Raw genomic sequence first — 20,785 nt, 5'->3', positions numbered from 1 at the left:
CTTATTTCTCCCACAGGGTGGGGGGTAATAGGAGCCTAGGTAAGAAAAAGACCCCAAAAATCAGGATTGTCCCTATAAAACCGGGACATCTGGTCCCCCTACCCCCTTCCGTCTCTCCCCCTCTGGCTGGGAAAGTCCCATTCCTGGGTCGTTTGCTCCCCCGTGGCTGCATCGGGGAGGAGAGATGAGGGGCGGGTGGGGCAGAATCACTTTGGTGCCCGGACCCAGCGGAGGTCTCGCCGGTTCACGATTGAGTAGCAACAGGGCTGGAGAACGTCCTCCCCTCGGCTGGCACAGAGGGGGAGACGCCGTAGATGGGACCAGAAACATGGAGGGAAGACGGGGGACCCCCTTCCCACCTCTCCCCCCGATATCGAGGATAAGGCACCCGTTTGCCTTCCAAACACGTGACGTTCTTACAGCTTTGAAGGGAAACCGGTGGCGATTTCATAGCCGACTTGGTAAGCGGACAGAAAGTTCTCCCCACCCCGGCCACAGAGGCAGAGGGAGGATGCTGCGTGAACAGGAGAACGGAGGAACCCAAAAAATATTTTACGGCGTTTCCATGCCCGTCACTGGCCCGTCCGGGCCACCAGGCGCCCACCCCAGAAGCAGCTGCATCTCGGTGCTGGCAGGGGGGAAGGAACCCCTGATGGGAGACCGTTCATCACACGGAGGGCGGAGTCCGTCCGGTGAAAAGGGTGAGGAGAACGTGAGGGTAACACGGAGATGCAAGGTACCAGCTCTACACAGGGCATCCCGCTGAGGCGAGAACGCCTCGGGTTGTGCCATCGGGGGAAAAGCCGACTGCCTGCTTAGCAGCTGGCAGACCCCGGTCCCCCTACCGAGAGGGGGCACCTCTCTTTCATCGACCATTTTAAACGATTCTCCAATGAGAAGCACGTCGATCGGGGGATAATTTAACCCCCCCGCGTCTGGAGACCGTCTCGGGGCAACGGGTTCCTCCCGGCAAAAGCGGCTGTTGTCACAATTCAACCAGCTCCGCACCCGAGGGTTTTTAAGTGGTAATTAGGCAGAACGAGGCAACCCCGGAGATTTCACACGCGTGTCGTGTCACGGGAGAGACAAGGGGTTGGGTCACTTTTCACACGTTAAACGGAAGCGGCCAACGGGACGAGGCGCTTACAGGGACAATTAACAGCTAACGAGGCGAAAGCCGCGTGACTTTCATAGCCGTCCTCGATCGCGGGAAAGGGGGCCCGTTTGCGAGGCGTTTAGGGGGACGGGGAATGCGGAGAGTCGATGTTCCGATTTCATAGTTAGCGACGGGAAAAGCGTCAGCATCTCCCAGAGACACGAGGGCCCGTTTTTAGGGCGTTTCGAGGGCTCTTTGAGACGCGCAGACAAAACAGGTCCCGAACTTGTGCCGCAGACAAAACAGGTCCCAAATGGTCCTGTATTTTGATCAAATGCTGATGACCCGGGAGGGAAAAACCCCGAGATGGGAGGCCCGGTTGCTGGCAGGGAATCGCCCCCTCGGCTCCACCCCAGAGCCAGCCGCAAGCTACCCCAAGCGAGCAGGGGATTGGTGGTTTTCCCGGCTAACCCACGTCCAGGAGCTGCATATCGAGAAGGTGGAGGGGACAAAGGCAACGCATTTGAGAAACTGGGGGGAGGGGGGGCTGTGTCCCCCCACCAGGAGCAGACCCAGCCCTGGGCACCAGCTCCGGTCCCGCCCCCACAGCAGGGCCGCCCAGAGGATTCAGGGGGCCGGGGGCAAAGCAATTTCGGGGGCCCCCTTCCATTAAAAAAAAAAAGTGGCAATGTTATAGAAAACTAAATTCTCGGGGGGGCGGGGGGCTGTGAGGCCCGGGGCAAATTGCCCCACTTGCCCCCGCCCCCCGGGCAGCCCTGCCCCACAGCTGCATTAGCAGCCAGGGGGCAGATCCTGGGGGGCTGGGAGATTTAACCCCCCCAGGTCCCCTGGGGCAGAGAGTCACTTTCCTGCCCCCCCTCCCCCCGGCACGTTCCCACGGTCTCTGTCCATTACCTGGCTCCGGAGCGGAGGCGGGCTGAGCCCGGGGGGGATGGTCCCAGCTGGAGAAATCCCCCCCCCCCCGGCCGGGCAGGGAGGGGTTAATGACGCCCCCCTCCCCCCCAGCGCAGACTCGCCCAGTGGCTGATGCTCCCGGTTCTTTGTTCTGCCGGCTCCTGCCCCCCCCCCCTTCCTCCTGCCTCCTTCCTCCCGGCCCCCCCCCAGCTCCTTCCTGTGCCTCTAACCCCCCCCGCTGCTCCAGCCCCTTCCTGTGCCTGCAAATCACATCCCGCTGCTGCGGCGCTGGCTGGGGAGGGGCACGTCAGCCTGGCTCCGGCGGCCCCCCCCTCCGAGCTGCGGCTGCCACCCAGGGGTGCTCCCCCCCCCTGAGCTCCGGCGCGGTCTCTGCTCCCCAGGGTTTGGTCCACACGCGGCGAGCCGCAAACCCGGTCCCGTGGCCCGGCTGGCGCACGAGTCCGCGCGGCGCCCGAGCGTCCACACGGGGTGGCCGGGCCTGGGCCGGGAGAGCGGGGCGCGGGGGGGGGCTACACAGACCCAACCCCCCACCCCTGTGCAGCCTCTCCCCCCGCCCCCCACCCCTTCCCCCAATCCCCCACCCCTGGTCTGCCCCCCCCAGCCCCTTCCCCCACCTCTCCGCGCCCCACTCCGTCCCCACCGCACCCCTACCCCCCAACCCTGCCCCCTGTCCCACCTCTCCCCGCTCCACCCCCAGGCCTGCCCTCCCCCCAAGCCCCCACCCCCAGGCCACCTCCTCCCACCCCCGCTCCAGGCCACCCCCCCACCTCTTCCAACCCCAATTCTGCCCCCTCCCCAGCACTGCTGCATGCTGCAAAACAGCTGATTGCAGTGGGGGGGAGGCGCTGGGAAGGAGGGGGAGGAGTTGATCTGGGGGGTCCACCAGTGGACTGGAGGTTTTCGGGGTGCGGGGGGGAGCCCCACTGGCTGCCGCTTTCCGCTCCAAGTCCCTTCCAGGCCGGTGGTTGTACGTCTGGGCCTTTCTCCCTTCGTTGAATCGCGGTGAAAAAGTAAATGGCGAGAGAATCGGTTCCTCTTTCCTATGTGGGTAAAGGAAAAGCTGCCTTAATTATTCCCAGGGCTAAGAGTGAAAAATGGCAACTAGCAGAGGATGGTTTCGATCCATCGACCTCTGGGTTATGGGCCCAGCACGCTTCCGCTGCGCCACTCTGCTGGGTGGGTTTTTTTTTTTTCCAAAATCTGACATGTTCAGAAGCTTCCTCTCTGCTCTGTCGTGCATGGGAGCCGTGCACTGGTGACAGAGAGAGATCACAAGGGACTTGTACAATCTTTTCAAGCAGGTCCGTTTGCACGGATTCTTTTCAGCTACCAACTAATGAACTGAAATCTGAGACGGTTGCAGCTAATTGCTGTTTGCTTTAGGCTAACAAACCTCCTATCCCCCCCTTGATTTCCTGTGAGCAAGATACATTCAGTTGGCTGAAAACCTCGTGCTTAACGGGAACAAAATATTAATCGTTTTTATATCGTTTATTAGGAAACATTTACAACGTGTTTCTTCCGCTCAGCGGGGTTAGAACCAACTCGAGCTTCCGACAACGGCTTCCAAAAGCCGGATTGCGGCCAAGTGTCAATACCTCTCTCGGCAGGAGAGGTCTGAGCATTTCGCAGAGGCCTGTGGATTTTTCCAAAGCCCGTGAAACGCAACCCCGGCGCGTCTGTTAAACCGACAGGCCAATGGAGCTGGCTGCTTATTTTATTATTTTATTTCCCAAGGGGCGATTCCAGTTTTCGAACGCGGCTGAACTATTTTTAAGCTCGCGGATGATGGAGGGCCGGGTCCCGGCTCCCTGGAAGTTAGGCCAAGATGGGGCCTTAGTGACATCTGCCGTGTTTCGACCATAATCCGCTACCGCTGCGTGGTCCCTGGGGCCTTCAGGGTTGTATTTATTAACCTCCCTTTTCAGGACAGGTGGGAGGGCGAGAGGTTGAGGCACAGATGGCGCGCCCCCCCCTGGGGAGCTACGGGGGGGTTGAAACACCAAGCGCTGCGGGCGTCCAGGTCACTTTCCCCACCTGGGCTGGGTGGCTTCTTGCTCACCCCTATGGGGGTGCGGAGGAACTTGGGGGGACGGGACGGATGGGGGAGCGAGCCCCAGGTCATGTGGGCATGGGGAGGGGTGCAGGGTTTAGGAGCACAGGAGGGGACACATTGCAGCACCAAGTAAGTGCGGCAATACAGCTCTTTCAATACAAATTAAACACTGGGGGGGAGGCAGTGGAGATGGGGGGGTGGGGAGCCCGTGGGGGCCAGGGGTAATGGGGGGGGACACCAAAATACAAGTTTTCCCAGGGCTCCATTTCCCCTAAGACCGGCCCCGGTTTAGCGGGTGGCAGAGGGCAAAACCCCAGGCAGACGGGATCAAAGTTACCCCCGATGGGCTGAGCCTCGGTTGCCGAAATTGGGTGGGGGCCAAGGGGGCCTTTTCTGTTTCCCCCCCTCGCAGGACTGGACGTCTCAACCCCCCGCCTCCCAGGGCCGTGCCCCTCAAGGCACCAGGCATCCCCCTGCCCTGGGCCCGTTCTCATTTGCGGACCCCTAAAGGAGTGTCTGAAGGGAGGGGCGGACCCCTTTGGAAATCATAGCTCCCCACGGGTTGAAAGCCGTGGGAACGACAACGTTTCGCGGACCCCTTCAGGGTAGTCTGCAGACCCCCGGGACAAGGCCGCTCTTCCCAATCTAAGGCCGGGTCTGCTCTTCAAAGCATCTAGGGTTGCATCCGTGTCTACTCCAGGAGGCCGCTTCCGGTGAAGGAAGCAGCCTGCTCCACCGACATAAGGATTCCACCTCCAAAAGAGACGCCAAAACTCTCAAAACCAATTTAATCCTCCCCCCCACCCTTTTTATTTTGAGAAACGCTCCCAAAACCATTGCTTGGGCTCAGAGTCTTCAATCCGAAAATACATCCGGAAGGAAAAATCTGTGCCTAAAAGAGAGCATCCTAACGGCTGAGATATACGCACCAGAACGGTTACAGAGCCTTTCACGGTAGCAGCCCTGTTACGCAAGGGAGATGAACTAACACCTCTTTCCGTAAACTCACTCTTTCCGAAGAGGAGATGTGAGATATGTCGAGGAATAGCCATTGCCCTGGTTTAATGCTGCATTAAAAATCGTTACCGACGTTGCAACTCTCGCAGGGTGTCGTGTGAACAACCCGTGTAGTTAAAGCCGGGGGGGCTCTGCATTTTAATTTAATTTTAAATGAAGCTTCTTAAACATTTTTAAAACTGTATTTACTTTACAGACAACAATAGTTTAGTTCTATATTATAGACTTATAGAAAGAGACCTTCTAAAAACACTGGCACGTGAAACCTTAAATCAGAGTGAATAAATGAAGACTCGGCACAGCACTGCTGAAAGGTTGACGACCCCTGGTCTGTGCATTCTTTACGTGGATTTTCCCCTGTCAAAAAGCAGAGAAAAAAACAAGTTTAAGACATCGTAAAACTGACGACAATCCTTAACTCTTGGTTTTGCAGAGGTCAGGGTGGGACAAGACCTACCCACACGTGCTGCAAAAGTTAAGGCTATGAGGTCGAGTTTAAGACAAGAGCGCTGATAAGGGAGGACGGGTGAACGTTGATTTGAAATGGCGCGGTTCCATGCTAGATGTCGATGGTAATGCTGAAACTGGAGAAGGTCCAGCGAAGAGAAACCAAAAATGCTGAAAGCTGTAGAACACATGACTTGTGAGGGCAGGTGGGGGAAAAAAACCAACAACGTTGGGTTTGTTTAGTCTGGAGAAGACAAGACTGGCGGGTGGGGGGAACATGATGACAATACATAAAAGGTTGTTAAAAGAAGGGCGGAGAAAAATGGTTCTTTTTAACCTCTGAGGACAGGACAAGAAGTAATTTGCAGCAAGGGCGGTTTAGGTCGGACATTAGGAAAAACTTCCTACCTGGCAGAGTGGTTAAGCACTGGAATAAATTGCCCAGGGAGGTTGTGGAATCTCCACCATTGGGGATATTTAAGAGCAGGCTGGACAAACCCCTCTCGGGGATGGTCTAGATAATCCATAGTCCTGCCGCAGGGCCGGGGACTGGACTAGCTGAGCGCCGGAGGGCCCTTCCAGTCCTGCGGCTGTATGTGATTGGAGTCCTCGCACATCTGTCTCCTTAGAGGAGGGGGCCGCTCGGTGGCTTTCTCCCCTCGTTGAATCGCTGTGAAAAAGTAAATGGCAAGAGAATCGGTTCCTCTTTCCTATGTAGGTAAAGGAAAAGCTGCCTTAATTATTTCCAGGGCTACAAGTGAAAAAATGGTAACTAGCAGAGGATGGTTTCGATCCATCGACCTCTGGGTTATGGGCCCAGCACGCTTCCGCTGCGCCACTCTGCTGGCTGGTGTTTTTTTTTAAAATCTGACATGTTCAGAAGGTTCCTCTTTGCTCTGTCGTGCATGGGAGCCGTGCACTGGTGACAGAGAGAGATCACACGGGACTTGTACAATCTTTTCAAGCAGGTCCGTTTGCACGGATTCTTTTCAGCTACCAACTAATGAACTGAAATCTGAGACGGTTGCAGCTAATTGCTGTTTGCTTTAGGCTAACAAACCTCCTGTCGTCCCCCCCCTTGATTTTCTGTGGGCAAGATACATTCAGTTGGCTGAAAACCTCGTGCTTAACGGGAACAAAATGTAAATCGTTTTTATGTCGTTTACTAGGAAATGTTTACAACGTGTTTCTTCAGCTCATCTGGGTTAGAACCAACTCTAGCTTCCGACAACGGCTTCCAAAAGCCGGTTTGTGGCCAAGTCTCGGCAAGAGAGAGCTGAGCATTTTACATAGGCCTGTCTATTTTTTCAAAGCCGGTTTTGTTCCATGAAATGCAATCCCAGAGCGTCCAAATGGAGCTCACTGATTATTTTATTTTTTTCCAATGGGTAATTCCAGTTTTCGAAAGCGGCTGAACTATTTTTAAGCTCGCAAATGATTTCGGGCAGGGTCCTGGCTCCCTGGAAGTGAGGCCGAGATGGGAACCTTAGCTAGCCTGTGAAATCTGCCATGTTTCGACCACAATCCGCTACCGCTGCGTGGTCCCTGGGCCTTCAGGGTTGTATTTATTAGCGCTCTTTTCTGAAAAACTGTATTGAAAAGCACCGAGGTGCACGCTGCCCATGGGGAGTTTCCATTCTAGATGTTGATTGCAATAGCAACGTAACAGTGAAAAAGAATAAAACGTCTCTCTCATTCATGGAGCCACTCTCTTGCCATAACACTAGTGATGGGTAGTTCTCAGAATTGAAAGCAAATATAAACATCCGTGGAAACAAAGGAGAAGGTGGGGGAGAGGATGAGAGGTAGTCAATTATTTTTTTTTTGGTCAAGGTCCAGAATCCAGAGAGACCTCTTCCGCACGGCAAGTGTCCCTGTTCCACAAACACACACAAAGCTGTGTATTAGTAACACACCCGGAGGCCTACTGTTTAGATTTCTAGCGCATCACATGACAAATAAAATCAAAGGTCGGCCACCTTTCAGAAGTGCTGTGCCGAGTCTTCATTTATTCGCTCCGATTTAAGGTTTCACGTGCCCAGTAACACAACTTGACGTTTTTAGAAGGTCTCTTTCTATAAGGCTATAATATAGAACTAAACTACCGGTATTGTTGTCTGTAAAGTAAATAAAGGTTTTTAAAATGATTAAGAAGCTTCATTTAAAATTAAATTAAAATGCAGAGCCCCCCCGGCCCGGTGGCCAGGACCCGGGCAGTGTGAAAATCAGCTCCTGTGCCACCCCCTGGTCTGATGTAAAAATAACCTCCAAGCAAGATGTAACCCGGGGTAGGCAACCTATGGCACGGGTGCCGAAGGCGGCATATGAGCTGATTTTTAGTGGCACTCACTGCCCGGGTCCTGGCCACCCGTCCGGGGGGCTCTGCATTTTAATTTCATTTTAAATGAAGCTTCTTAAACACTTTAAAAACCTTATTGACTTTACCTACAATAGTTTAGGTCTATATCACAGCCTGTGACAAAGTCCCTCCTCAACCTTGGTGGGTCCTGCGTTCATTGGCAGATTTGCTCACCACAGTCTGGGCCAACGTCTCCTGTGTCGGATCAGGAGTTGGGAGGTTTGGGGGGAACCCGGGGCCCGCCCTCTACTCCGGGTTCCAGGCCAGGGTTCCTCTCCTCTGGCTCCCCCTCACCTGACTGGAAACCCAGGTGCCCTGATTAGCCTGCCTTGATTGGCTGCATGGGATCTAATCAGCCTGGCTGCCTTAATTGGTTCTAGCAGGTTCCTGATTACTCTAGTGCAGCCCCTGCTCTGGTCACTCAGGGAACAGAAAACTGCTCAGTCAGTGACCAGTATATTTGCTCTCTGCCAGTCTCCTGTACCCCACTGGTTTGGGTCTGTCACAAGACTTATAGAACGAGACCTTCGAGAAAGGTTAACATGTATGACCGGCACGCGAAACCTTCAATTAAAGTGAATAAACAAAGACTCGGCACAGCTCTTCTGAAAGGTGGCCGACCCCTGATGTCATCAAGGACATCTAAAGCCATGGCTACACAGGCTGCTGTCCACTCAGTGCAACTAGGTGTACTTGGTGTAACTAGGGTGACCGGACAGCAAGTGTGAAAAATCGGGACAGGGTGTGTGGGGGGGAAATAGGAGCCTATATAAGAAAAAGCCCCCAAAATCGGGACTGTCCCTATAAAATCAGGACATCTGGTCCCCCTAGGTGTAACTTCCGTCATGCGGAGGGGTGTGGGGTTTTTTTCCACACTCCCTGAGCGACCTAAATGATACCGACAAAAGTGCTGGTGTAGACACAGCTTGAGCCTTGGAGCAAGTACGTAGAAGAAAAAAAAGTCAACTCGACACTTTCAGGCAACTGTTTTCAGGCTTGAATGTAACTGGCGTTGACAAAGGGTCTTCAGGTTGGTTGTGTCAAACGAGCCTAGTGAGAGCGAGCGAAACATTTTCAGGCCTTTGGTAGGGTGACCCGAGAGCAAGGGTGAAAAATCAGGGCAGGGCGTGGGGGGGGGGGGTCAGAGACGTCTCTATAAGAAAAAGCCCCAGATATCGGGACGGTCCCTATAAAATCAGGACATCGGGTCGCCCTAACCTTAGCTTTACGAGTCAAGTCTTTCCAATAACAAACATCCCCCCCCACCCCACGTGTTAAAACTGGGGCATCTAGGGGGACCAGATGTCCCAATTTTATAGGGACCTCCACCCACCCCCATCCCGATTTTTCACATTTGCTGTCGGGTCACCCTACGGGGCATCGCTGCTGAAAATGTCACTTTAGCTAGCAGTAGACATTGAAAATAAAATCTGTGCAAAGCATGGATGGGTCAAAGACCCCCCACGTCAGTGGGGAAAAGTGACTGCCAGGGAGTGGGGGACCAGATTAAAGTGACCCTACGTACTGGTTTTACCAGTACAGTACTGGTTTTTTGGACATTGGTCTGGTTAGTCGTGAGATGTAACCAGTACAGTTTAGGACTACAAAACCAAAAATTATTAATTTATCAAAAGATGGAGTACATCAAATCAATCCTGGCTAAACCAGCCTAGATCAATGTGATTAATTTATCCTAGTCTTAGTTTTATTTTACACGACGGTTCTCGTCGTCGGATCTCGGCAATACTCGGCGTGTCCTGGTTTTAAATTTGAAAAAAATGGTCCCCTTAGACCAGATGTCCCGATTTTATAGGGACCGTCCGGATGTTTCAGTCTTTTTCTTATATAGGCTCCTATGACCCCCGCACCCGCTGTGCTGAATTTCCACATTTGGGGGCTGGTCACCCCACGGCCAGGGCCTCTGCGGGACAAGGGCCTTTGAAATCTGGAGTGGGGTCAGCGGAGGCAAGACCCCCCCTCCCATTGGCCCTCCCTTAACTCCCCCACGGCAGCCTCTCCCCCCCCCACACCCCCAGTTTCTGCAAGCAGCCCCCCCATCCCATTGCATCCCGGCCTGATCCTGCAGCCTGGGGGGGGGAGTTTCCCGGCCAGCCCAGAGCTGGGTTCCCCGCGTGTCCCCACCCCCCTGCGTGGGGCCCGGGGGGCAGGGCCAGGCCCGGGGAGGGGCCGCCCCTTCCTGCCCGGCTCCCGCCCCTCTGTGCCGGCAGCGGGGCCATGGCCGGGCCCGGGGGCGCGGCGCGGGGGCTGCTCCGGCCCTGCAGCCCGCGGGGCAGCGCGGTGGGTCCGGGGGGGGACGGACGCGCGTGGGGCGGGGACACGCGGGGAGGGGCCCGGAGCGCGGCTCGGCTGCGGAGCTCGGAGCCCAGGCGGGGCCCGGGAGCGGGGGGAGCCGGGGGTCAAAGCGGGGCTGGGGGGGGGGGATCGTGGGGCGGCTGGGGAGGGTTTGGGGGTATCAGTGGGGGGGGGAGAGTGGGGGATTTGGGGGGTGTCGGGGGCCAGAGCAGGAAGATTGGGGGTGTCAGTGGGGGGGAGTTCAGGGGTGTACGTGGGGGATCAGAGCTGGGGTTTAGGGGTGTCAGTGGGGGGATCAGAGCTGGGGTTCGGGGGTGTCAGTGGGGGATCAGAGCTGGGAGTTTGGGGGTGTCAGTGGGGGATCAGAGCTGGGGTTCGGGGGATATTCGGTTGGGGGGGCTCCATGTTCACATCTGGGGTCTGTGGGGGGGGGGGCAGTGTCTGAAGCTGGTGGCTTAGGATGTGGATGGAGTCGGCCGATATAAACAAAGCTGGGGGGGGCTGGGGGGGCTGCACCCATCACTTCCCCGGGGGGGGTCTGTTTTCTCGGGAAACCCGCCCCCCCCTTTGGCCATCACCTCCCCCCTCGCCCTGGCTGGGGCTGACCTAGACCTGGGGGAAAGTCTCCCTGGGTCCCGGGGGCTCTGCGGGGCGGGGGGGGGGCCCTGAAATCTGGCAGCTGGGGGGGTTTGCAGCGGTTTGTAACCCCCCCTCCCCCGCTTCTCCCAGGCCCCCCCAGCAGCGCGTCCGGCCCCCCCGCGGGCCCGGGGAGAAGCCGCCGACGCCGAGGAGCAGCGGGGAAGCCAGGAGCTGCTGGTGGGTGCCCAGAGCCCCCCACCCCCCAGGTTTGCCGGGGGGCCCAGAGCCCCCAGTGCCGGTGAATGCAGGGCCCGGCCTGCGGCCTCCGCCGGGGACCCCCCCCCGGGAGCCCAGGGAGGGGCAGGGCCAGACACGGGGGGGGGCTGCTGGGCAGGAGAGGGTCCGACACGGGGGGGGGCGATGCCCTTAGGGGGCAGGGGGCTGCCGGGCAGGAGAGGGTCCGACAGGGGGGAGGGGCGATGCCCTTAGGGGGCAGGGGGCTGCCGGGCGGGGGAGGGTCCGACACGGAGGGGGTGATGCCCTTACGGGGCAGGAGTTTGCCGGGCAGGAGAGGGTCCGACACGGGGGGAGCGATGCCCTTAGGGGGCAGGGGGCTGCCGGGCAGGAGAGGGTCAGACACGGGGGGGGGCGATGCCCTTATGGGGCAGTGGGCTGCCGGGCAGGAGAGGGTCAGACACGGCGGGGGTGATGCCCTTAGGGGGCAGGGGGCTGCCGGGCAGGAGAGGGTCGGACACGGGGGGGCGATGCCCTTAGGGGGCAGGGGGCTGCCAGGCGGGAGAGGGTCCCCCAGCACAGGTGGTCCCGCAGTGGTGAATAAATCCAGCCCCTCCGGGGGGGGCGCTGTCGGGTCCCCCCCCCGTGAGCCGTGTCCAGCTCACACCGGCCCCGATCCCTGCCCCCATCCCGGGGTAAACGAATCCCACGTCCCCCAGCACAGGGGGTCCCGCAGTGGTGAATAAATCCCGCCCCTGCCGGGGGGGGTGCTGACGGGTCTCCCCCCCCCGCCCTATGGCTGCAGGAGCAGGCGGCAGCCGAGAGGCGGCAGCTCGTCTGGGAGTGGCAGGAGCTGCGAGGGTTTCTGGAGGAGCAGGAGCAGCGGCTGCTGGCCCGGCTGGAGGAGCTGGAGGGAGCCATTGTCCAGCGACGGGACGCGGGCGGCTGCAGCCTGTCCCGGGAGATTTCCCTGCTCGGGGAGAGGGGAGGAGACGAGGGGCAGCGGCCGCCGAGCCCCCCCCTGCAGGTCAGGCTGTCGTTGCAATGATCATACGCAGTGTTTCTCTAGGCGCGTCTCAGCCCTAGACCCCAAAGCGCTTTACAGAGTGGGGTCAGGGGCATTATCCCTATGGGAGAAATGGGGAAACTGAGGCAGAATCCCCTCCCCCACGCTGAGGCCCCCGCTCACACCCGGTTAATGGGTTACTGGGGCCAGGGGGCTTGTGGGGCTCTCAGCCCTGGGGGGAATTTGACTCCCAAGGCAGAGGAACATTTTCTGCCCGTAAAGTGCCCGGGGAGAAACTTCCCCCCCCCGCCGTGGCCACCTCCCAGCAGGGATTTCTGGGGCTGCTGAGCTCCACTGTCCCTGCTGGTGGGGGCCGGGGGCGGCCCCTGCTCTCTGCACCAGAACCCGAGTGTGTGAAATGCCCCTAACTCCCCGGGGCTCCCCTGGCGATTCCCCTGCAGAGCAGGCGGCTCCCCCAGCCAGGGACCCCCCCTCTGACGGCCTCGTCTTTCTCTCCCTCTCCAGGGTGCCGGGAGCTGTGGGGCCAGGTGAGTGCCGGGCTCCGTCTCACTCTCCTCGTGGTGCGTTAGGGCTGAATTCGGCACTGGCCCCTGCCCCTGCCGTGCGACCCGCCGGCTCCGAGCCTAGGACTCTGCCTCGGCAAGGGGACCAGCCCGTCGCTCTCGGACAGCTGAGACGGGCCCCCCAGGGCTGTCAGACGTGGGCCAGGGGCCGGGCTGGGCCTGGCTGACGTAGTCCCATGGCCACGGCCCGTGTTCAGGGTGTGCAGAATCTCAGCTTTCCCTTTATTTTTTTTAAAGTAAGTTTCCAGCCCTCCTGGTTGCAAAGAAACCCTCCCCGACGGGCACGGGGACAGCGGTGCCTTCCTGAGTCTGCAGACAGCCTGAAACAGTGGCTCTGGGGGCGGGAAGGCCCTCGGCCTCCGTCGATTTCATTGGCGTGGCCGCGTAGACGCTGACGTCCTTCGTTCCCGGGACGGGGGCGGGGGTGCTTGATCCCCGAGTCTCCCCTTGTTGTCCCACTGAAATACGTGGGTGTCCTGTGAAGGGAGGTGGGAGCAGAGTCCTACATTGGCCCTGGCTTCCTCAATGGACCAGAAAGTGGAGTCCGGCCCCCCCCTCCCCGTATGAGCCGGGCACCCCCGGGTCGCTGCTCCCGCGGAAGGGCTCAGGGCTTTTGGGGTTCGTCCCCCGCTGGAGCCCTGGGCTCTCTCTGAGCAGCTGGGACCTGTCCACTCTTTGGTCTGTGTCTCCTCCCTTTCCACGTAATCCCGGTGCCACGGCCCCTTGTTGCTGGAAGATCCCAGTGTGGGAGGTGGCTGCGAACATAGGAGCGGCCACACTGGGTCAGACCAAAGGTCCATCCAGCCCAGGGTCCTGTCTGCCGACAGCGGCCAGTGCCCGGTGCCCCGGAGGGAATGAACAGAACAGGTAACCATCAAGTGATCCATCCCCTGTCGCCCATTCCCAGCTTCTGGCAAACAGGCTAGAGACACCATCCCTGCCCAGCCTGGCTAATAGCCATCGATGGACCCGTCCTCCATGAATTTATCTTGGTCTTTTTTTGAACCCTGTTATAGTCTTCACCACATCCTCTGGCGAGGAGTTCCACAGGTTGTGTGAGGAAATAATTCCTTTTTTAACTTGCTGCCTATGCATTTCATTGGGTGACCCCTAGCTCTTGTGTGACGAGAAGGCGTAACGACCACGTCCTTATTGACGTTCTCCACCCCAGTCATGCTTTCACAGACCTCGGTGAGATCCCCTCTTCGTTCTCTTTCTCAAGCTGAAAAGTCCCAATCTTACATCTCTCTCCTCATACGGAACCTGTCCCAGACCCCTCGTCATTTTTGTTGCGTTTTTCCAATTCCAATGTATTTTTTCCGAGATCGGGCGACCACGTCTGCACGCAGTCAGAACCCACAGAACCGGAGCGTCCCGGAGACAGCTCCCGAGCCCGTCTCTGTTCCTTGCCCCCACGTTTCCCGGTGTCCCGTCTCTCTGGGCCCATGGCGAGCACGGGGCTGAAGGCAGGTGACTCGCCGTAACCGAGACAATCTCAGGCTGCAAAGCTCAGATCCAGGGTTCCTGGAGTTTGGGGGTTGCTGGGCTCAGGGTCTGGGGCTCAGGCCTATTTCTCACCCCTCCTTTCCCCAGCAGGGAGGACGGGACGTTTCGAAAGCCAGAGCCGTCGTTTGCGGAGCTGGAGAAGAGACTCAGCGATTTCTCTCTGCAAAGTGCCGTGCTGCAGGAGGTGCTGCTGGGATTCAGAGGTGAGTTGGAGTCTGGGGGTGGCGTCTCCTCTGGTTAGAGCGACCCTGACCCTGGGGAGGAGTCGGGGACTCTAGTGATGTCACTGATCCTGGGCTCCATCTCACAGCCCAGCTCAGCGAGTCACCCTTCCCCATGGAGCAGCCCTCTGGGGCTGGCTCTGTCTGCAGCGGCTGCGTTATCGGCCTCTGATCTCTGTCACCATCTCGTCGTTAACAGCAGTTCCATTAATAAGCAATGGGGGTTTCTCCATGAATGTGAGGGCCTGAATTCTCACCTCTCCCATCTTCTCCTTCCCCTAGAGACGCTGCGACGGGAGCTGGGGAGCGACACAGGTACATGTCTGTCTCTGACGGGCCGTGGGGAGATTTCAGACCCATAACCATGTTAACGACAGGGGATTGCAGCCTCCAGCCCCGATGTGCTCCTGGAAATGGTGGGAACAATGTGAAGCCGGGTGACCCCCGTGGCTGACTCACTCCTGCTGTGAAGCTTGATGGGGATTCAGAGTGAATCCAGATCCCAGGGGTGAGAAATGCTTCATTATTTGGTAACCCTTCTTGGGGGTTACCCTGTGTTCCCCCGTCCCGGCATGGAGTCCTTCCCCACCCTCTTTTCCTAAAGGGTTTTGATTTATTCTCTTTGGGTTAAGAGAGGTTCAGATTCACCACCATAGTTTCTTTCTGTGTCTCACCAGCCGGGGGAAATCCCTCCTTCCTTCTGCCAGTGGGGTCATCTCCGTTCTCACAGACAGCCCTTCCTTCAGCAGGAGCTGCATCCTCTCTTAAAGAGACACAGTTAATTTCCACAAACATATAAGAATGGCCAGACTGGGTCAGACCAATAGTCCATGTAGCCCAGGATCCTGTCTGCTGACTGTGGCCAGTGCCAGGTGCCCCAGAGGGAATGAACAGAACAGGGAATCATCAAGTGATCCATCCCCTGTCGCCCATTCCCAGCTTCTGGCAAACAGAGGCCAGGGCCACCATCCCTGCCCAGCCTGGCTAGTAGCCATTGATGGACCTGTCCTCCATGAACTTCTCTAGATCTTTTTTGAACCCTGTTATAGTTTTGGCCTTCACAACATCCTCTGCCAAGGAGTTCCACAGGTTAACAGTGCGTTGTAGGAAGAAATACATCCTTGTGTTGGTTTTAAACCTGCTGCCTGTTCATTTCACTGGGTGACCCCTAGTTCTTGTGTTGTGAGGAGTAACTAACACATCCTTATCTACTTTCTCCACCCCCGTCATGATTTTATGGACCTCTGTCATATTCCCCCCTTAGTTGTCTGTTGTCCAAGCTGAAAAGTCCCAGTCTTGTTAATCTCTCCTCATACGGAAGTCGTTCCAGACCCCGAATCATTTTTGTTGCCCTTCTCTGAACCTTTTCCAATTCCAATAGATCTTTTCTGAGATGGGGCGACCACATCTGCCCGCAGTATTCAAGGTGTGGGGGTACCACGGATTTATATAGCGGCAACATGATATTTTCTGTCTCATTATCCATCCCTTTCTTGATTCCCAACATCCTGTTCACGTTTTTGGCTGCCGCTGCACGTTGAGTGGATGTTTTCAGAGAACTATCCACAGTGACTCCGAGATCTCTTTCTTGAGTGGCAACAGCCAATTTAGACCCTGTCGTATATCTACAGTTGGGATGATGTTTTCCAGTGTGCGTCACTTTGCGTTTATCAACATTGAATTTCATCTGCCGTTTTGTGGCCCAGTCACCCAGTTTTGTGAGATCCCTTGGTAGCTCTTCGCCGTCTGCCTGGGACTTCACTATCTTGAGCAGTTTTGTATCATCTGCAGATTTTGCCACCTCACTGTTTACCTCTTTTTCCAGATCAGTTATGACTATGTGGAATAGGACTGGTCCCAGAACAGACCCCTGGGGGACCCCACTATTTACCTCTCTCCATTCTGAAAACTGATCATTTATTCCTACCCTTTGTTTCCTACCTTTTAACCAGCTACCGATCCATGAGAGGAGCTTCCCTCGTATCCCATGACAGCTTCCTTTGCTTAAGAGCCTTTGGTGAGGGACCTTGTCAAAGGCTTGCTGAAAATCTAAGTACACTATAGCCACCGGATCCCCCTTGGCCACATGCTTGTTGACCCCCCTCAAAGAATTCTAGTAGATTGGTGAGGCGTGATTTCCCTTTACAAAACCACATTGTCTCTTCCCCAACAAATTATGTTCATCTCTCTGTCTGACAATTCTGTGCTTTGCTATAATTTCAACCAAGTTTGCCCGGTCCTGAAGTCAGGCTTACTGGGCTGTAATTGCTGGGATCACCTCTGGAGCCCTTTTTAAAAATTGGCGTTCTCCATTTGGTACAGAAGCTGATTTAAATGATAGGTGACAGACGACAGTGAGTAGTTCTGCAATTTCACAGTTGGGTTCCTTCAGAACTCTTGGGTGAATCCCATCTGGTCCTGGTGGCTTTTATTACTGTTAAGTTTATCTGTTTGTTCCAAAACCTCCTCTAACGACACCTTAATCTGGGACAGTTCCTCACATTTGTCATGTAAAAAGAACAGCTCAGGTGTGGGAATCTCCCTCACATCCTCAGCCGTGAAGACCGACGCAAAGAATTCATTTAGTTTTTCCGCAATGGCCTGATCGTCCTTGAGTGTCCCTTTAGCATCTCGATCGTCCAGTGGCCCCACTGGTTGTAAGCAGGCTTCCTGCTTCTGATGCACTTACAAATCTTTTTGCTATTACTTTTTGAGTCTTTGGCTAGCAGTTCCTCAAATTCTTTTTTGGCCTTCCTCATTGTATTTTTACAGTTCATTTGCCAGTGTTCATGCTCCTTTCTATTTTCCTCACTGGGATTTAACTTCCACTTTTTAAAGGATGCGTTTTTGCCTCGCCCTGCTTCTTTTATATTGTTGTTTAGCCACGGGGGCACTTTTTTTGGTCCTCTTACTATGTTTTTTTTAATCTGGGGCATACATTTAAATTGAGCTGGCAGGGATTTCACTTTTGGCGCCGTACCTTTTAATTTCTGTTTAACTAACTTCCTCGTGTTTGTGTGGTTCCCCTGTCCGAAATTAAAGGCTACCGTGTTGGGCCGTTGTGGTGTCTTCCCTGCCACAGGGACGTGAAATTTAATTATATTATGGTCACTATTACCAAACGGTCCAGCTATATTCACCTCTTGGACCAGATCCACTTAGGATCACCTCTCCCCTTGTGGGTTCCAGGACCAGCTGCTCCAAGAAGCCGGCATTTAAGGTGTCAAGAAACTTTATCTCTGCATCCCGTCCTGAGGTGACATGGACCCAGTCCATATGGGGATAGTTGAAATCCCTCATTATTGAGTTTTTTATTTTATTAGTCTGTCTAATCTCTGAGCATTTCACAGTCACTATCACCATCCTGGTCAGGTGGTCGGTAATATATCCCCACTGCTATATTATTATTCGAGCATGGAATTACTATCCAAGTACCAATGTGGACACAAGAACAAATGGATATAAACTGGACACTAGGAAGTTTAGACTTGAAATCAGACGAAGGTTTCTAACCATTAGAGGAGTGAAGTTCTGGAACAGCCTTCCAAGGGGAGTCGTGGGGGCAAAAGACATATCTGGCTTCAAGACTAAGCTTGATAAGTTTATGGAAGGGATGGTATGATGGGATAGACTCATTTTGGCAATTAATTGATCTTTGATTATTAGCAGGTAAATATGCCCAGTGGTCTGTGATGGGATGCTAGATGGGATGGGATCTGAGTTACGGCAGAGAATTCTTTCCTGGGTGCTGGCAGGGGAGTCTTGCTCACATGCTCAGGGTTTAGCCGATCACCATATTTGGGGTCAGGAAGGAATTTTCCTCCAGGGCAGATTGGCAGAGGCCCTGGAGGTTTTTCGCCTTCCTCTGCAGCATGGGGGTCACTGGCTGGAGGATTCTCTGCAGCTTGAGGTCTTCAAACCACAATTTGAGGACTTCAGTAACTCAGACATAGGTCAGGGGTTTGTTATAGAAGTGGGTGGGTGAGATTCTGTGGCCTGGATTGTGCGGGAGGTCAGACTAGATGGTCATAATGGTCCCTTCTTACCTTAAAGTCTATGAGTTTCTATGGTACCGTTTGGTTCATTTCAAGGTCCCTTCCAGTTCTAGGAAATTGGTATATCTCCAATTATTATTATTATTATAGTTCTTCCATTCTCAGCTGACGCGCACACTCTCTCTCTTTTTCTGCCACTTGCAGTCTGTACAGCTCCAGGTTTGCAATTGCTTCGCTGCCTTTGCTCATCTTTAAGCTTCCCTTCCCCAAAATAAGCAGACAGAAAATAACAACCGGTAGCCTCCTCTCAGCCACCGCCCTTAAAATCTCTGCCCCAGTGTCTGAAGTGCAAACCTCCCTCCGAACAACAAGCGGGGCATTTCCTCCTGATGGGATCCCCGGTGCAGAACCTGGAACTGGGGTACCACAGTGACCCTTTGTCTCTCCAGCCTGGGCTGTCTCTCTGCTTTGCTAGTGACAAGCAGCAAACCCCTCCAGGTGCTGCGATCACTCAGCTCTATTGCATGAACGCTCCCAGAATCACACAGAGAAAGACACCAGCCAGTTCCCCGCAGCCTTGCACCGCAGAGCTGTACCGTCTTGCCCTGGTCAGAAGCCTGACCCACGTACGTTTGTTACCCAATCTCCCCTTCCTCAGCGTGGAGAGGGCAGGCCGCAGCCTTTGTAAACCAAGCTGAGATTGCCCAAGGACTTCAAGCAAAATGCACCGTTTTAGGGAAAGTGTAAAACGGATGTATTAACTACAGAAAGATTGGTTATAAGTGGAAGTCAGAAAAGGCCAGAGCTAGTTACCAAAGAAAATAAAAGATAGGGGCACAATCGAAATCTTAAACCTTACTCCACTAGGCAATATTTCAATCTAGCAATTTTTTCCACCCCACTGGATGTTACGGTTCTTAATACACAGACTTCTCCCTGAAGCCTGGGACCAGTCCCCTCAGATAAAGTCTTTGTCCTCTCGGCGTTCTTGTTGTTTCCGGCGTAGGTCGGGGAGGAGAAAATTCAAGGCACGATGCCACTGTCTCTTATTTTATACCCTCAGTCCATGTGCCTGGAAAATACCAGCCCAGGCATGTCCTGGTGGGCTTTGCTGAGTCCCAGGGCTGAGCAACCGAGTCAGAGAGTGGAGCGGTCCCCGTTGCGTGGTGCTTGTTGACTTGTAAACCCCTTGCTGACCGCCCTCCGGCTGATTAATGGTCACCGAACACCCGCCTGGGCGGAGAGCCCTCCCCTTTGTAGCAGAGACGCACAAACTTGCGGCGTATTTCGGTAACCAAAGCTCGTCACTTCCTACCCACGAACAAATACACCTATTGGGACAGCACAGCGGGTTTGGGCAGATCCGGGAGCTTTCGGATGGTCACTTACGGAGCCTGCTTTGTATGAAATATCACAGCCCTCTATGAACTGTGAGTCTGGGGTGGACAGGATGCCACTTTGAGATACAGAGGGTTTAGTCCTGGTGGGAGGGGATGGGTCTACGCTGAGCTGAGCACCATGAGAGTCGATGTCTATGCCGAGAAAAAGCCAGGGAGAATGTGAAATGACAAAGTCTGATCCGAATTCCCCCCCCAGTAACCCTTCTCCCCCCGACAGGCTGCAGAATAACATCCTCGGGTCCCTCCAGATTCTCCCAGCCTGCCCCGGGAAGGGAAATGGATGCAGCAGACCTGGCTCAGGTAGGGATGCTGAGGACGGGCGGGGAGGTTCCCGCAGGAGCCAGAGAAGACACGGGAAGTGGGAGTTTGATCTAAGGGTGCAGGCCGTGCACGGGGTGGAGAAAGGGAGTGGGACGAGGTGCGATGGACCTGCTAGGACTTGGTAAACCTGGGGCCGAGATTCTAGGAATAGACCCATGGGGGGTGGGGGTGGAAATTCCCCTGTTTGTGGAACGGGAGACAAACCTGTGAAAACTTCCCAGGCTCCCCGTGTTGGAGCGTGAACCCACTAACCAGAGGTTGCTCTGACCTATGAAGGAGGCACCCACCACTGAGGCTTAGGGAAGATGCCCCCATCCCCTGACCTCCAGCTGCTGGCAGCGGGGAGGGTGTTGGGATTCCTACAAGGGAAGGGCTTTTTCTCCAGTTCAGCCGCTGACTAGCCAGTGCGTGATGAAAGGGAAGACCCTTTCCCCGCTACCTGCTGGGAAGGGCGCGGGGCTCTGTCTATCTCCCCTCCCCCTAATGCCTCCTGGATGCGCTGAGCAAGGGGTGGGTGGGTCTTTGCTGACTGTGTAGCCATGTGATTGGCCCTGGTACCCCAGGAATAGTGGGGCTGTGAGTGGGGCAGCAGGTCCTGAGTGGGGGGCTCTTGCTCTTTCAGGGGCCGGTGACCTTCGAGGAGGTGGCTGTGTATTTCACCCGGGAGGAGTGGGCTCTGCTGGACCCCGCTCAGAGAGCCCTCTACAGAGACGTC

General features: G+C 55.6%; 1 protein-coding gene, 1 long non-coding RNA gene and 2 other non-coding genes across 4 annotated transcripts; 2 read left to right on the top strand and 2 right to left on the bottom strand.

Annotated features, from left to right (window-relative positions):
* The first annotated feature begins 565 nt into the window (after positions 1 to 565).
* LOC123356621 lies at positions 566 to 14,227 on the top strand. Its single transcript, XM_044999982.1, has 5 exons — positions 566 to 718; positions 10,954 to 11,040; positions 11,843 to 12,064; positions 12,569 to 12,591; positions 13,952 to 14,227. Exons 1-5 carry the CDS (start codon positions 566 to 568, stop codon positions 14,109 to 14,111), a joined length of 645 nt encoding a protein of 214 aa, XP_044855917.1. The 3' UTR covers positions 14,112 to 14,227.
* TRNAM-CAU lies at positions 3,135 to 3,206 on the bottom strand. Its single transcript has one exon. It is a non-coding gene; the product is annotated as a tRNA-Met (tRNA).
* On the bottom strand, positions 6,326 to 6,397 carry TRNAM-CAU. The gene has a single exon. It is a non-coding gene; the product is annotated as a tRNA-Met (tRNA).
* Positions 14,228 to 14,634: 407 nt separating the features above from the next.
* Positions 14,635 to 20,734, top strand: LOC123356712. The gene is made up of 3 exons (XR_006575421.1): positions 14,635 to 14,669; positions 19,967 to 20,049; positions 20,693 to 20,734. It is a non-coding gene; the product is annotated as an uncharacterized LOC123356712 (long non-coding RNA).
* The last annotated feature ends 51 nt before the right edge of the window (positions 20,735 to 20,785 follow it).

This window comes from Mauremys mutica, chromosome 26 (genome assembly GCF_020497125.1).
Source record: "Mauremys mutica isolate MM-2020 ecotype Southern chromosome 26, ASM2049712v1, whole genome shotgun sequence".
NCBI lineage: Eukaryota > Metazoa > Chordata > Testudines > Geoemydidae > Mauremys > Mauremys mutica.
This window is presented reverse-complemented; position numbering and strand designations above follow the sequence as displayed.

What these genes read in the sequence shown, in the direction of transcription:
- LOC123356621 (XM_044999982.1), top strand. Translation starts at nt 566, where the DNA reads ATGCCCGTCACTGGCCCGTCCGGGCCACCAGGCGCCCACCCCAGAAGC. An exon ending in AGGGTGAGGAGAACGTGAGG is followed by an intron (nt 719 to 10,953) that starts GTAACACGGAGA and finishes CGCTTCTCCCAG; the next exon opens with GCCCCCCCAGCAGCGCGTCC. An exon ending in GGGGAAGCCAGGAGCTGCTG is followed by an intron (nt 11,041 to 11,842) that starts GTGGGTGCCCAG and finishes CTATGGCTGCAG; the next exon opens with GAGCAGGCGGCAGCCGAGAG.